Source organism: Phyllobates terribilis, unplaced genomic scaffold (genome assembly GCF_046119375.1).
Source record: "Phyllobates terribilis strain yellow unplaced genomic scaffold, ASM4611937v1 Scaffold_1__5_contigs__length_1240528914, whole genome shotgun sequence".
NCBI lineage: Eukaryota > Metazoa > Chordata > Amphibia > Anura > Dendrobatidae > Phyllobates > Phyllobates terribilis.
Window position 1 is genome coordinate 1,230,621,084 of NW_027362761.1, and position 17,124 is coordinate 1,230,638,207.

A 17,124-nucleotide genomic window follows, 5' to 3' on the forward strand; every position below is an offset into this window, starting at 1 on the left:
CAGTATATAGATGATGGGGAGTGATCATCTCCAGAGCCGTATATAGATGATGGGAGTGATCATCTCCAGAGCAGTATATAGATGATGGGAATGGAGTGATCATCTCCAGAGCAGTATATAGATGATGGGAGTGATCATCTCCAGAGCAGTATATAGATGATGGGAGTGATCATCTCCACAGCAGTATATAGATGATGGGAGTGATCATCTCCAGAGCAGTATATAGATGATGGGAGTGATCATCTCCAGAGCAGTATATAGATGATGGGAGTGATCATCTCCACAGCAGTATATAGATGATGGGAGTGATCATCTCCAGAGCAGTATATAGATGATGGGAGTGATCATCTCCACAGCAGTATATAGATGGCGGGAGTGATCATCTCCACAGCAGTATATAGATGATGGGAGTGATCATCTCCACAGCAGTATATAGATGATGGGAGTGATCATCTCCCACAGCAGTATATAGATGATGGGAGTGATCATCTCCACAGCAGTATATAGATGATGGGAGTGATCATCTCCACAGCAGTATATAGATGATGGGAGTGATCATCTCCACAGCAGTATATAGATGATGGGAGTGATCATCTCCACAGCAGTATATAGATGATGGGAGTGATCATCTCCAGAGCAGTATATAGATGATGGGAGTGATCATCTCCACAGCAGTATATAGATGATGGGAGTGATCATCTCCACAGCAGTATATAGATGATGGGAGTGATCATCTCCAGAGCAGTATATAGATGATGGGAGTGATCATCTCCAGAGCAGTATATAGATGATGGGAGTGATCATCTCCACAGCAGTATATAGATGATGGGAGTGATCATCTCCACAGCAGTATATAGATGATGGGAGTGATCATCTCCACAGCAGTATATAGATGATGGGAGTGATCATCTCCAGAGCAGTATATAGATGATGGGAGTGATCATCTCCACAGCAGTATATAGATGATGGGAGTGATCATCTCCACAGCAGTATATAGATGGTGGGAGTGATCATCTCCACAGCAGTATATAGATGATGGGAGTGATCATCTCCACAGCAGTATATAGATGATGGGAGTGATCATCTCCACAGCAGTATATAGATGATGGGAGTGATCATCTCCACAGCAGTATATAGATGATGGGAGTGATCATCTCCAGCAGCAGTATATAGATGATGGGAGTGATCATCTCCAGAGCAGTATATAGATGATGGGAGTGATCATCTCCACAGCAGTATATAGATGATGGGAGTGATCATCTCCACAGCAGTATATAGATGATGGGAGTGATCATCTCCACAGCAGTATATAGATGATGGGAGTGATCATCTCCACAGCAGTATATAGATGATGGGAGTGATCATCTCCAGAGCAGTATATAGATGATGGGAGTGATCATCTCCACAGCAGTATATAGATGATGGGAGTGATCATCTCCACAGCAGTATATAGATGATGGGAGTGATCATCTCCACAGCAGTATATAGATGATGGGAGTGATCATCTCCAGAGCAGTATATAGATGATGGGAGTGATCATCTCCACAGCAGTATATAGATGATGGGAGTGATCATCTCCAGAGCAGTATATAGATGATGGGAGTGATCATCTCCAGAGCAGTATATAGATGATGGGAGTGATCATCTCCACAGCAGTATATAGATGATGGGAGTGATCATCTCCAGAGCAGTATATAGATGATGGGAGTGATCATCTCCACAGCAGTATATAGATGATGGGAGTGATCATCTCCAGAGCAGTATATAGATGATGGGAGTGATCATCTCCACAGCAGTATATAGATGATGGGAGTGATCATCTCCACAGCAGTATATAGATGATGGGAGTGATCATCTCCAGAGCAGTATATAGATGATGGGAGTGATCATCTCCACAGCAGTATATAGATGATGGGAGTGATCATCTCCAGAGCAGTATATAGATGATGGGAGTGATCATCTCTACAGCAGTATATAGATGATGGGAGTGATCATCTCCAGAGCAGTATATAGATGATGGGAGTGATCATCTCCACAGCAGTATATAGATGATGGGAGTGATCATCTCCACAGCAGTATATAGATGATGGGAGTGATCATCTACAGAGCAGTATATAGATGATGGGAGTGATCATCTCCAGAGCAGTATATAGATGATGGGAGTGATCATCTCCACAGCAGTATATAGATGATGGGAGTGATCATCTCCACAGCAGTATATAGATGATGGGAGTGATCATCTCCAGAGCAGTATATAGATGATGGGAGTGATCATCTCCAGAGCAGTATATAGATGATGGGAGTGATCATCTCCAGAGCAGTATATAGATGATGGGAGTGATCATCTCCAGAGCAGTATATAGATGATGGGAGTGATCATCTCCACAGCAGTATATAGATGATGGGAGTGATCATCTCCACAGCAGTATATAGATGATGGGAGTGATCATCTCCAGAGCAGTATATAGATGATGGGAGTGATCATCTCCAGAGCAGTATATAGATGATGGGAGTGATCATCTCCACAGCAGTATATAGATGATGGGAGTGATCATCTCCAGAGCAGTATATAGATGATGGGAGTGATCATCTCCACAGCAGTATATAGATGATGGGAGTGATCATCTCCACAGCAGTATATAGATGATGGGAGTGATCATCTCCAGAGCAGTATATAGATGATGGGAGTGATCATCTCCACAGCAGTATATAGATGATGGGAGTGATCATCTCCAGAGCAGTATATAGATGATGGGAGTGATCATCTCCAGAGCAGTATATAGATGATGGGAGTGATCATCTCCACAGCAGTATATAGATGATGGGAGTGATCATCTCCCAGAGCAGTATATAGATGATGGGAGTGATCATCTCCAGAGCAGTATATAGATGATGGGAGTGATCATCTCCAGAGCAGTATATAGATGATGGGAGTGATCATCTCCACAGCAGTATATAGATGATGGGAGTGATCATCTCCAGAGCAGTATATAGATGATGGGAGTGATCATCTCCAGAGCAGTATATAGATGATAGGAGTGATCATCTCCAGAGCAGTATATAGATGATGGGAGTGATCATCTCCACAGCAGTATATAGATGATGGGAGTGATCATCTCCACAGCAGTATATAGATGATGGGAGTGATCATCTCCAGAGCAGTATATAGATGATGGGAGTGATCATCTCCAGAGCAGTATATAGATGATGGGAGTGATCATCTCCACAGCAGTATATAGATGGCGGGAGTGATCATCTCCAGAGCAGTATATAGATGATGGGAGTGATCATCTCCACAGCAGTATATAGATGATGGGAGTGATCATCTCCACAGCAGTATATAGATGGCGGGAGTGATCATCTCCAGAGCAGTATATAGATGATGGGAGTGATCATCTCCAGAGCAGTATATAGATGATGGGAGTGATCATCTCCACAGCAGTATATAGATGATGGGAGTGATCATCTCTACAGCAGTATATAGATGATGGGAGTGATCATCTCCAGAGCAGTATATAGATGATGGGAGTGATCATCTCCAGAGCAGTATATAGATGATGGGAGTGATCATCTCCACAGCAGTATATAGATGATGGGAGTGATCATCTCCAGAGCAGTATATAGATGATGGGAGTGATCATCTCCAGAGCAGTGTATAGATGATGGGAGTGATCATCTCCACAGCAGTATATAGATGATGGGAGTGATCATCTCCACAGCAGCATATAGATGGCGGGAGTGATCATCTCCACAGCAGTATATAGATGATGGGAGTGATCATCTCCAGAGCAGTATATAGATGATGGGAGTGATCATCTCCACAGCAGTATATAGATGATGGGAGTGATCATCTCCAGAGCAGTATATAGATGATGGGAGTGATCATCTCCACAGCAGTATATAGATGATGGGAGTGATCATCTCCACAGCAGTATATAGATGGCGGAGTGATCATCTCCAGAGCAGTATATAGATGATGGGAGTGATCATCTCCACAGCAGTATATAGATGATGGGAGTGATCATCTCCAGAGCAGTATATAGATGATGGGAGTGATCATCTCCACAGCAGTATATAGATGATGGAGTGATCATCTCCACAGCAGTATATAGATGATGGGAGTGATCATCTCCACAGCAGTATATAGATGGCGGGAGTGATCATCTCCACAGCAGTATATAGATGATGGGAGTGATCATCTCCACAGCAGTATATAGATGATGGAGTGATCATCTCCACAGCAGTATATAGATGATGGGAGTGATCATCTCCACAGCAGTATATAGATGGCGGGAGTGATCATCTCCACAGCAGTATATAGATGGCGGGAGTGATCATCTCCACAGCAGTATATAGATGATGGGAGTGATCATCTCCACAGCAGTATATAGATGGCGGGAGTGATCATCTCCAGAGCAGTATATAGATGATGGGAGTGATCATCTCCACAGCAGTATATAGATGATGGGAGTGATCATCTCCACAGCAGTATATAGATGATGGGAGTGATCATCTCCACAGCAGTATATAGATGGCGGGAGTGATCATCTCCACAGCAGTATATAGATGATGGGAGTGATCATCTCCACAGCAGTATATAGATGGCGGGAGTGATCATCTCCACAGCAGTATATAGATGATGGGAGTGATCATCTCCACAGCAGTATATAGATGGCGGGAGTGATCATCTCCACAGCAGTATATAGATGATGGGAGTGATCATCTCCACAGCAGTATATAGATGGCGGGAGTGATCATCTCCACAGCAGTATATAGATGATGGGAGTGATCATCTCCACAGCAGTATATAGATGGCGGGAGTGATCATCTCCACAGCAGTATATAGATGATGGGGGTGATCATCTCCACAGCAGTATATAGATGGCGGGAGTGATCATCTCCACAGCAGTATATAGATGATGGGAGTGATCATCTCCACAGCAGTATATAGATGATGGGAGTGATCATCTCCAGAGCAGTATATAGATGATGGGAGTGATCATCTCCACAGCAGTATATAGATGATGGGAGTGATCATCTCCACAGCAGTATATAGATGATGGGAGTGATCATCTCCACAGCAGTATATAGATGATGGGAGTGATCATCTCCACAGCAGTATATAGATGATGGGAGTGATCATCTCCACAGCAGTATATAGATGGCGGGAGTGATCATCTCCACAGCAGTATATAGATGATGGGAGTGATCATCTCCACAGCAGTATATAGATGATGGGAGTGATCATCTCCACAGCAGTATATAGATGATGGGAGTGATCATCTCCAGAGCAGTATATAGATGATGGGAGTGATCATCTCCACAGCAGTATATAGATGGCGGAGTGATCATCTCCACAGCAGTATATAGATGATGGGAGTGATCATCTCCACAGCAGTATATAGATGATGGGAGTGATCATCTCCACAGCAGTATATAGATGGCGGGAGTGATCATCTCCACAGCAGTATATAGATGGCGGGAGTGATCATCTCCACAGCAGTATATAGATGATGGGGGTGATCATCTCCACAGCAGTATATAGATGATGGGGGTGATCATCTCCACAGCAGTATATAGATGATGGGGGTGATCATCTCCACAGCAGTATATAGATGATGGGAGTGATCATCTCCAGAGCAGTATATAGATGGCGGGAGTGATCATCTCCACAGCAGTATATAGATGATGGGAGTGATCATCTCCACAGCAGTATATAGATGGCGGGAGTGATCATCTCCACAGCAGTATATAGATGATGGGGGTGATTATCTCCACAGCAGTATATAGATGGCGGGAGTGATCATCTCCACAGCAGTATATAGATGATGGGAGTGATCATCTCCACAGCAGTATATAGATGATGGGAGTGATCATCTCCACAGCAGTATATAGATGGCGGGAGTGATCATCTCCACAGCAGTATATAGATGATGGGAGTGATCATCTCCAGAGCAGTATATAGATGATGGGAGTGATCATCTCCACAGCAGTATATAGATGGCGGGAGTGATCATCTCCACAGCAGTATATAGATGATGGGGGTGATCATCTCCACAGCAGTATATAGATGATGGGGGTGATCATCTCCACAGCAGTATATAGATGATGGGAGTGATCATCTCCACAGCAGTATATAGATGATGGGAGTGATCATCTCCAGAGCAGTATATAGATGATGGGAGTGATCATCTCCAGAGCAGTATATAGATGATGGGAGTGATCATCTCCACAGCAGTATATAGATGGCGGGAGTGATCATCTCCACAGCAGTATATAGATGATGGGGGTGATCATCTCCACAGCAGTATATAGATGATGGGGGTGATCATCTCCACAGCAGTATATAGATGATGGGAGTGATCATCTCCACAGCAGTATATAGATGGCGGGAGTGATCATCTCCACAGCAGTATATAGATGATGGGGGTGATCATCTCCACAGCAGTATATAGATGATGGGGGTGATCATCTCCACAGCAGTATATAGATGATGGGAGTGATCATCTCCACAGCAGTATATAGATGGCGGGAGTGATCATCTCCAGAGCAGTATATAGATGATGGGAGTGATCATCTCCACAGCAGTATATAGATGGCGGGAGTGATCACCCCCATGATGGTTTGTTACGTTGCTCTCATGTCGATCATAGAAAGTTGCCGCAGATGTCAGGTACGTTTTATAATCTGGGTTATTGTGGATCCACTAAGCCACTGGTCCGATTGGGCACACAGACTGGTCCGAGTGGGCACACAGACCCCAGCGTTGGTGCAGATTCCTCGAGGACATGGACAGACTGCAATCACAGGCGCAGTAGGCCAGATGGAGTGGAATCCAGTAGGGATGAAGAAACTTCAAGCCCAATAGACCCAGGTGGTGGCGCTCACCAACAGAAGGCTCTGGAGTCTAATCCTAACACTCATCTGAGGGCCCTAATGGGTTTTACGTAGGATCAGGGAGATGACGTCACTGAGCCACGCCGGGCAACCGGCTAAACCCGATGTGGAGCACAACAGAGGGCAGTGGGCCCAGGGGAAGAGGGCACAGCCCAGGATAGGTGCGGAACTGTTATAATCTGATGCCATGTACTGTATATTATAGTCTGGGTTATAATCTGACACCCAGAGGACAAAGCAGTTTAGAGGAGGAAATAAGAGTTTGGAGGAAATGGACAGAGGAGTGTGAGGAAGGGGAACAAAGGAGTCTGATGAAGGAGGAGGACAGAGGAATTAGAGGGATAAGGAAGAAAAGAAACTGCAGGGAGGAGGAAGGCTGAGGAGTCTGCAAGAGGATGAAAAACAAGGAGGGAGAAAAGGAAGGAGGAAAGAAGAGGTGGAAGACTGAGGAGTCTGCAAGAGGATGAAAAACAAGGAGGGAGAAAAGGAAGGAGGAAAGAAGAGGTGGAAGACTGAGGAGTCTGGAGGATGCCAGAGAAGCCTATAAGGAGTGGGAAAGAGAAGTCTGTAGGAGGGCAGAGTGGTCTGGAGAAGGGCAGAAGAGTCTGGAGGAGAATGGGGCAGTGGACTATGGAGGAGGAGAAAGAGAAGTCTGGAGGAGAATAGTGGGGTCTGGAGGGGGAGGACAGGAGTCTAGAGGAGGAGGTGGAGGACAAACTGATCTGGAAGAGAAGGACTGTGGAGTCTGGAGTAGGATAAATTGGTTTGGAGGAGAGGGGGGACAAAGGGGTCTGGAGGAGGATATAGGCGTCTGTAGGAGAAGGACAAGATTTTGGAGGAGGGGTAGAATACCAGAAGGATATGGGGGACAGAGGACTCTAGAGGAAGGGACAGAGTCTGGAAGAGGAGAACAGACCAGACTGAATGTTAAGGGACAGGGGAATCTAATGGAGAAGGAGCAGTGGAGTCTGGAGGAGGAGCGAGAATAGAGAAGAGTCAGGAGTAGTGATGAGCGAGCATACTCGCAAGTACTCGGTACTCGCCCGAGCATCTCACTGCTTGACATGCTTGGCGCTCGCCGAGTATTTCCGGGATTGCTCGGCGGGAGCTCGGGTCTCCTTCCTGCATGTTTAGCGCTCTTTACAGAGCCAATGAACATGCAGGGATTGCCTGCCACTCACTGTAATGCCGTAGCCATGTTGGTTGTGGCATTACAGTGATTGGCTGGCCGCACAGCGTCATCAGGTGTATATCAGACCGGGCGCCGCCATGCTCGTCACAGTCACTCCGGATCAGACAGTGTAGGGAGAGCTGCTGCTGAGCTAGGGAGAGATTTGCTTGTGTATTAGGTAGTGTAGGGAGAAAAACCGTACATTACACATATCCATCTCAACAAAAAGTCCTTCTGAGGACTAATCCATCTGCAGAGATATCAGGCAGGCAGTGTATATAGGCAGGCAGGGTATATAACAGACTGCATATAGCACAAGAGGCTCCATTCCAGTTCTGCCTTCTGCTGCTGTTAGATATTTCTAAACATAGCCCGAGGTATCAGGGCTCAGGAATATTTTTTTTTTTATCTTAATCCTCATTATTTGCTTAAAAAGCAATCCAGAGAACACCGTTTTTCTGCACCATTTGCTTATTGGCACTGGAGAATACAGCCAGGTCCTTTCCATATTACAGCGCTAGAAATCCAGCTATTTAAAACTGTGGTTTGTCCGTCACACGGATCACATATAATTGCGCTGAAAATGCTACCATTTCTGGCCTCCATTGAAATTTTGTTTGTGTGTCAGCAAACTTATTGAGACGAGGTCGGCGTTGTTAAAACTAGTTACCCACAGGCCAGCTATTTAAAACTGTGGTTTGTCCGTCACACGGATCACATATAAGTTCGCTCCAAATTCAGCCATTTGTAGTGAGCATGGAAGACATTGTCCACCATTTAAAATGGGCAAGGCAAGTGGCAAGGGACGGGGACCTGGACGTGATGGTGATGCTGCATGCAGAGGCCGAGGCCATGGGCAAGTTGAAATTGTGCCACAACAAACACCCACATCTTCTCGCCTGACCTTCCTGTCCCAATTAATAGGGGACCGCTGAACACCACTATTGAACCCAGACCAGTGTCAAAAGGTTGTTGGTTGGATAGCGGATAATGCTTCCAGTCACTTAGCCACCACCACCACCACCATGCTGTCTTCCACACGGTCAAGTCTCAGTAGCCGTGAGTCTGGACCGCATATTCCTCACCCTGATCCTCCTTCCTCCCACCATGCTGAGTGCCCAGAGACAACTGATCCCACACTTGGACACTCCGAAGAGCCGTTCACTTTCCCATTTATAGATTCGAGCCTCTCGCCCGGTCCACTTGAAGCGGGGCAAGAGGAGATCGCATGTAGTGATGCCTTAAATATTTGAGTAGCCACGGTCACATGAAGGCGACGGTGGGAAAGTGTCCCAAGAGGTGGACGATGATGAGACACAATTGCCAGAAAGTCAGGAGGAGGACCAGAGTGCGGAAGTGGAAGACGAGGTGGTGGATGATATAGTAAATGACCGAACCTGGCAGGAGGACATGCAGAGCGAGGACAGCAGCACACAGGGGAGGCAGAGCACCCGAACAGGCAGGAAGAAGCAGTGTGGTGGCCACAAAATGAAGGCAGGCAACCGTTCCCCGTAACACAAACACGAAGGAAGTTGCCAGTACAACTGTTAGGTCTTCCCGAGTCTGGTTGTTTTTTAAAGACTCTGCCGATAACCCCAAAAAGGCCATTTGCACCAGCTGCCAGGCCAGCATCAGCAGGGGTAGCAAAACTACCAGCCTGACCACCACCAGCATGATCAGGCACATGGCAGCAAAGCACCCGACTTTATGGGCCGAACCCCAGGCTCCAGGAACAGTGTCTGCGGATAACACCAATGCTTCTTCCGCTGTTGTACGTGCAAGCCAATCCCCTGTCCATGGTGCATGCGAAGATGCCTCCTGCCCTGCACCTGTCATTGCACACTCTCAACTAGCACCATCAGCAAGCACGTCCTTGTCCCAGCGCAGCATTCAGTTGTCCATACCCCAGTCCTTGGAACGCAAGCGCAAATACGCAGCCAACGCCCCACAGGCCACACTACTAAATTCACACATTTCGCGACTGCTTGTGCCTTTTAGGCTCGCGGAGACTGAAGCATTCCACAACCTGATGGCGGCGGCCGTCCCTCGGTACTCGGTCCCCAGCCTCTACTATTTCTCCCGGTGTGCTGTCCCCGCATTATACAAGCACATGTCCCACAACATTAGCCGTGCCCTCAACAATGCAGTTACTGGGAAAGTCCACTTAACCATGGACACGTGGACAAGTGCTTGTGGGCAGCGACGGTACATCTCGCTGATGGCACACTGGGTTAACATAGTGGAATCTGGGACGGAACACATCCTTCCAACACCGAGGATTGCGGGCCATGGGTCAATCAGAGTTGCCCCCACAGTCTACAGCTCCTGCATCTCATCCTCCTCAGCCTCCTCCTCCTCCTCAGCCTCCATCTCCGAAATGACCACATCAGTCACAAGCTGGAAGCACTGCAGCACTGCCTCAGCCAAGCTGCAACAGGCAGTGCTGAAGCTAATATGCTTAGGTGACAAACCACACAATGCTGAAGAGTTGTGGTCAGCACTGAAAGAGCAGGCAGATCTGTGTCTGACACCGCTGAACCTACAGCCTGGCATGGTCGTGTGTGACAATGGCCAGCACCTGGTGGCGGCTCTGAGGTAAGGCGAGATCACACAAGTACGATGCCTGGCCCATGTGCTTAATCTCGTGGTTCAGCGGTTTCTCAAAACCTACCCGGAGCTGCCGGATCTGCTTGTTAAAGTATGCCACCAGTGTGCCCATTTTAGAAAATCAGCTACAGCTTCCGCCGCCCTTGCCGTGCTTCAGCAGCGTTTGCAGCTTCCGGCTCACAGACTGGTGTGTGATGTCCCCACGCGTTGGAACTCCACACTGCCGATGTTGGGAAGGATTTATGAGCAGAAGAGGGAAGTTGTTGACTACCAGCATCAACAAGGCCGTCGGTATTCAGTTCAGACTCCACACATAAGGAGTGAACATGGATGTCAGACATCTGTACCATCCTCCAAATCTTTGAGGACTCCATAATTAGCGTCACCATCCCGCTTCTCTGTCTTCTGAAACGCTCTCTGCTCACAATCAAAAGGATGCATTGCAGGGGGAGCACGATGAGATGGAGCAAGGAACCATACAGGGTGATTACACACAGCCCAGCCTCATCTCATCACAATGTGGATAGGGTGTCAATGAGGAAGAGGAGGAGGAGGAGGAAGAACAGGAGCTAGTTTCATGTGCTACAGATGATACTACCTGTACAACTGTCATACCGTCTGTTCAGGGTGGATGGCCTGAGGACAGGGAGGAGGAGGAGACCATGGTCAGTTATCCTTTTGGTGAGGACACGGAAGTCTTGCCTGTTAGCAGTCTGGCACGCATGGCTGAGTTTATGTTACGCTGCCTTTCCCATGACCCTCGCGTTCTCAAAATTTTGGGTGACAGTCAATGCTGGTTGGTGACACTTCTAGACCCACGCTACAAGGAGAACTTTATATCTCTTATTCCTGAGGCGGACAGGTCTACAAAAATGGGGCAGTACCAGAAGGCTCTTGTTGAGGAACTATTAAAAAAATTCCCATCTGAAAACGCAGGAGGCAGAGGTCACAGTTCATTGGACAACCAAGGAGTACAGGCGAGAGAGACACAACTCCAATCCAGCAGAGACGGGGGAACACTGTCAAAGTTCTGGGAGAATTTTCTCAGCCACTCCCATCGTACAGGCCTTGAGGCGCGGGGTACTCTCACAAGGAGTGCAAAGTTTTGGAAGATGCTGAGGGAGTACCTTGCCGACCGTACCAACATCCTCCGTGACTCATCTGTGCCTTATAATTATTGGGTATCTAAGCTGGATACGTGGAATGAACTGGCTCTCTGGCCTGTCCTGCCCCCAGCATTTTATCAGAGCGGGTTTTTAGTGCCGCTGGTGGAATTATAACTGATAAGCGCATCCGCCTGTCAACTGAAAATGCTGACAGGCTGACTCTTATAAAAATGAACAAGGGCTGGATTGGGCCAGACTTCTCAACACCACCGAATGATAGCAGCGTAACATAAACTCAAATCCAGTGTCTTTCTTTGGGAGGTCTATTCCCATGCACCTCTTCACACCCACACATGGGTATACGCTTCCTGATTTTGGCTATTTGCTCGTGTCCTCCTCCTTCTCCTCATCCTCCACCACCATATCACCAGGATGACCGTGGTCCATGATGCAACACCCACATAATTTTTTTAAAGGGAGTTTATGATGGCCGTAAACATTTTTTTTATACAGTATGTTCATGTATACCCCCCAGGGGTAAATGTTTGTCAGCCCATACACTTAGTGCATGGGCATTACAAATATAGGAGACCCGCTCCTTTCTAATGGGAACATTTTTTTATGAGGCCCTTCTCCACGTCTCTTCCAAGGGGCATTGGAGTGCCTCGCAATTTTTGGCAGCCCTTGCATTCACTGCATAGGCCAACACTATGGGAGACCCACTTCCTAATAATGGGAACATTGTTTTCAGGAGGCCCTCCTCTAAGTCTCTTCAAAGGGATATTGGGGTGCGTCCAAATTTTGGGCAGCCCTGCCACTCACTGCATACACAATAACAGTATAGGAAACCCACTCTAGTAATGCCAACAACAATGATGGCTCTCTAAGAATAGTGAGGGCTGACTGCTAGCCCTGTAAGAATAGTAACGGCCGCCTAATGGCCCTATAAAAATAGGCTTTGTGACTTTCAGAGTCCCTCCATCATAAATGAAACAGGATGTGTCTGATGTGTCACACAGCACATGGCCAGATAAGGTTGTAAAATGTTAAAATTACATTTCCTAGTGAAGCATTTGTCTTGGTTGAAAGCAATGCAAAAGTGCAAAAACGCATCAAAAACGCTATGTGTGATCATAGCCCAAGGTGTGGAGGAGTATTTTTAGTTTTGGTTATTTATTTTGCCTTATATACAAGTCTTTACCCTGGAAAGGATGTTCCTTAACATTTTTCTCAGGAAAATCCATTTTGGTTTAGTTTTTGTATGCTTTATTGTGAGTCCGTAAAAGTGGTGTAATACTCTGACAACGTTGTTGCCAGCAGTGACCTGGGAGTCAGAAATGCATCCAGGGGTCTTCCCCATGCTGTTCCCATGTCATTTGAGCAATGATCCCATCGATTTGGGCAATTTTTTGGCCCTCTGCAGACCGCCGGGGGGGGCCGTCAGAAAAATGCTCGAGTTTCCCATAGACTTACATTGGGCTCATTGCTCGGGTCGAGCTCCCGAGTATTCCAATGTGCTCGACCCGAGCAACGAGCACCCGAGCTTTTTAATGCTCGCCCATCACTAGTCAGGAGCAGTAGATAGAGAACATGTGGGTCTGGAGAAGAAAGTGTTGCACAGAGGAGTCTGAAGGAGATTGAAAGAATAGTATCAAGGAGGAGGAAGACAGAGGAGTTTCGAGAAACAGCACAGGGGATCTTGGATGGAAAGGGACAGAGGAGCCTGGAGAAGATGCAATGAATTATGAAGGAGGAAAATGAGGAGAGAACTCTATGGGAGGTTACAGAGCCTGAAGGTGGAGGACAAAGAGATCTGGAGGAGGGGGACAGTGGAATTTGAAGGACAACACAGGACCCTGGAGAATGGGGATAGAGAAACCTGGGGGTGCAGACAGAGGAGTCTGGAGAGTGATGTTTAGGACAGAGGAAACTAGAGGAGGAGTAAAAGGATTTCTCCAAGGAGCACTGTGTCTCTGGCCTGGTGTCGTCTCCTTTGTGGGAGTCGCTCTCCTCTATAATTGGGGTCCAGAGGTGGCTGGTGTTCCTGGGCATCACGGTGGCTCAGTGGTTAGCACTGCAGTCTTGCAGCGCTAGGGTCCTGGGTTCGAATCCCACCAACGACAACATCTGCAAGGAGATTGTATGTTCTCCCCGTCTCTGCGTGGGTTTCCTCCGGTTTCATTCCATACGCCAAAGACATACTGACAGGGAAATATAGATTGTGAGCCCCAATGGGAACAGTGCCGATAATGTCTCTTAGAGTTTCTTACCTGGTGCCCACTCACTTGTGGAGGTTACTGTCCAGGGATGAGTTTCTGGCCAGGTGTCCTCCTCACTTGTGGGGGTGACTGTCCTCTGTATTTGGGATGCAGGGATAAGTCTCTAGCCTGCTATCCTCCTCCCTTGTGGGGGTACTGTCCTATGTAATTGGGGTGCAGGGATGAGTTTCTGCCCAGGTGTCCTCCTCACTTGTGGGGGTGACTGTCCTCTGTATTTGGGGTGCAAGGATGTGTCTCCGGCCTGGGGTCCTCCTGACTTGTGGGGGTGACTGTCCTCTGTATTTGGGGTGCAGAGATGAGTCTCTGGCCTTGTGTCCTCACTTGTGAAGGTCACTGTCCTCTGCAGTCAGGGTACAGGGGTGGCTGGTGTTTCTCCATAGAGGGCTGTGTCTCTGCCTGTTGTCCTCACTTGTGAGGGTCACTGTTCTCTATAGTTGGGGTTCAGGGCTGTGTCTCTGGCCTGGTTCCCTCATTTATCTGGGTAACTTTCCTTTACAGTTGGAGTAAAGGGGTGGCTGGTGTTCCTCCTAGAGGGCAGTCTCTGGCCTGGTATCCGCTAATTAGTGGAGGTCACTGTCCTCTATAATTGGGGGCATTGGTGGCTGGTGTTCCTCCACAGTGGACTTTGCCTCTGGCCTTGTGTCCACCTTACAAGTTGGGGTCACTGTCCTCCACAGTTGAGGAGCAAGGATGAGTGTGTGGCCTTGGGTCCTCGTCACTTATGGGGATCACTGTCCTCTGTAGTTGTGGTGCAGGGGTAGCTGGAGTTTCTCCATAGAGGGCTGTGTCTCTGGCCTGGTGTCCGCTCACTTTTGGGGGTCACTGTTCTCTATTGTTCGGGTAGAGGGGTCACTGGTGTTGCATTTTGGCCCTGTCTCTCTCTGACATTTTCAATCTCACATTTTTCAGACAAGTTAAAACATCTTCAAACAAAAAACATTCCTCCAAGGCAAAGCGTCAGCCCAGAAGGTAACTCCGGGCAGTTTATTTCATGACAGCAAATAAACTCCCATGTGGTACATTAACCACATCAGCACTGCAAATCTGAGGGCTCACAGTGGCCAACGTGGTAACTCGTCCTAACTCCTAGGTCTTCCTAACCTCGGACTAATATTCCCATTCTGCTCTCTAGTAATACCTGTTGGATGTAGCTTCACTTGAGATAATGTTGAGCCTAGAATGAGCCTTGCCTAATCACTAGGGGGCCATTTGCATACTTTTTCCCAGATAGAATCGCCATTATTCTTGGCACTTTCCTCAACAAGTAAAACCTTTACCACTGAATCCAAATAATTAATCCTTCCAAGGTGAAGCCTCCCTCACTGTGTGTTATTGGCTGATATTTTGACTCGTCAATCATGCTGTGAGATCGTTGTCCATAGTGCAGCAACCACCTGTCTTTTCTGAAAATAGTCTGCATTTGGTAACCTCCACCTTATATTACATTCATCCATTATCTCCCCTCAGCCATATGAAGAAACAAGCCGCCTCTAAACGGGTCTCCAAGGTAGTGGCCTCCAGCCCAAGGTACCAGGAGAGTTTATTTCCTGTGATTCCTTCACTGTAAGGATCGGAGAATAAACTTCTGTGCAAATCATAAGAATTAGATAGTTGCGATAAATGTGGTCATCTTCACCTTGACATGGTCATCTTCACCCAGATGTGGTCATGTCTACTAGACATGGTTATCTCCACTTTGATGTGGTAATCTCCACTTAGACAAGGTCATGTCTACTAGACTTGGTCATCTCCACCGATACGTAGTCATCTCTATTTTGACATGGTTATCTCCACCTATATGTGATCATGTCAACTAGACGTGGTCTTCTGGAGAAAGCTGTGGATATGGCTGCCCAAAATAAAAGCTGATAAGTTTGTGATACAAGTTTGAACTGAGGCATGGCCTTGGCTGGCCCTCTACATTACATTGGCTCCTTGTATACACACACTTCTAGCTAGTTTGTTACCGTTTTATGTGGCTTCAATGCCTTGTTGAGGCTCTAGTGGTCAATGGAATAGTGTCCAGGCCCCAGTGCCTCGTCATCCACTAGTGCTTTCATGGTGGTAACTGTTGTCCTGTGTGATGTGCTGTTGTCTAGAAAGGAGAATGATAAATGGGTGACCTAACTAATGAGCTTTGAGATGGTCAATATACAGATGAATATTCCTTGGACAGATAAATACAGCTGGCCCACCTAGTGACACTGTGCAAAGTCTTCATACCTCCTCCTCATATTTCCAACATTTTGTGATTTCCTGCCTCTGTCTGACAGATCGCCTCCTAAACAAGAACCCAAAAAGAAGGACCCGAAGACCAACAACAGGTACCAGGCAGATAACGTGTCCATCACCGGATGCGGCTAAAGATGAGCAGAGCCAACCTGACACACAGGCCAATTCTGTTACAGGAATTAAAAAAAACCCACACTGTCTCTAATAATCTAAATAAGTATTTGTTCCTTCCATGTGTTCCTGAAAATCAAATGTTTGTCACACTGAAATGGTTCTGGTCTTAAACTTTATATTATAGAGGGGAAAGCTGAAAAGTGAGTAATGGCTGTCGCCCACGTGAGGATCATGACCCGAGAGCCCTAGTATTGTGCCTCATCAGTCACAAGCCTGGTTCTGGTTAATTCTCCGGAATCTCGTGTCGGATAATTCTCTTAAAGACTCAGAGAAGCGCCATTGATATACCTCAGGATGAGCTTTGATGGTCCTCTTGGATAGCACAACTCTCATCGTAAACATAGTGCTAGGTGCTCGTCAATGGCTTTTATAAGTTGCCCAGACTTATGGTGGAGTCGTAAGCTGAGCTTGGATACTGAACTCAGGAGGCTCCTTTGAGATGTTTTCTCACTTCCTGGGTAACCTGAGGATAAATAATACTCACTTTTTTGGGACCTGTAGATAATACATACAGTCATCATCAAACTTATTTCTCATCTATTTCGGAGGCAGTGTTCATTCAGGAGTTTTGTGGTGACCACTTCACTATCATGGCTCAGTATATGGTCAGGAAACACCATGAGTCTGGAAATGATCCATAAGGGGGCACATAGTTTCT

At 47.0% G+C, this 17,124-nt stretch overlaps 1 protein-coding gene across 1 annotated transcript in view; it reads left to right on the top strand.

Annotated features, from left to right (window-relative positions):
- LOXL3 (lysyl oxidase like 3) overlaps positions 1–17,124 on the top strand; it is a 155,044-nt gene that overhangs the window by 62,607 nt on the left and 75,313 nt on the right. Inside the window, 1 exon segment of the mRNA XM_073649999.1 lies at positions 16,334–16,384. Coding sequence (XP_073506100.1) covers positions 16,334–16,384 — 51 coding nt within the window.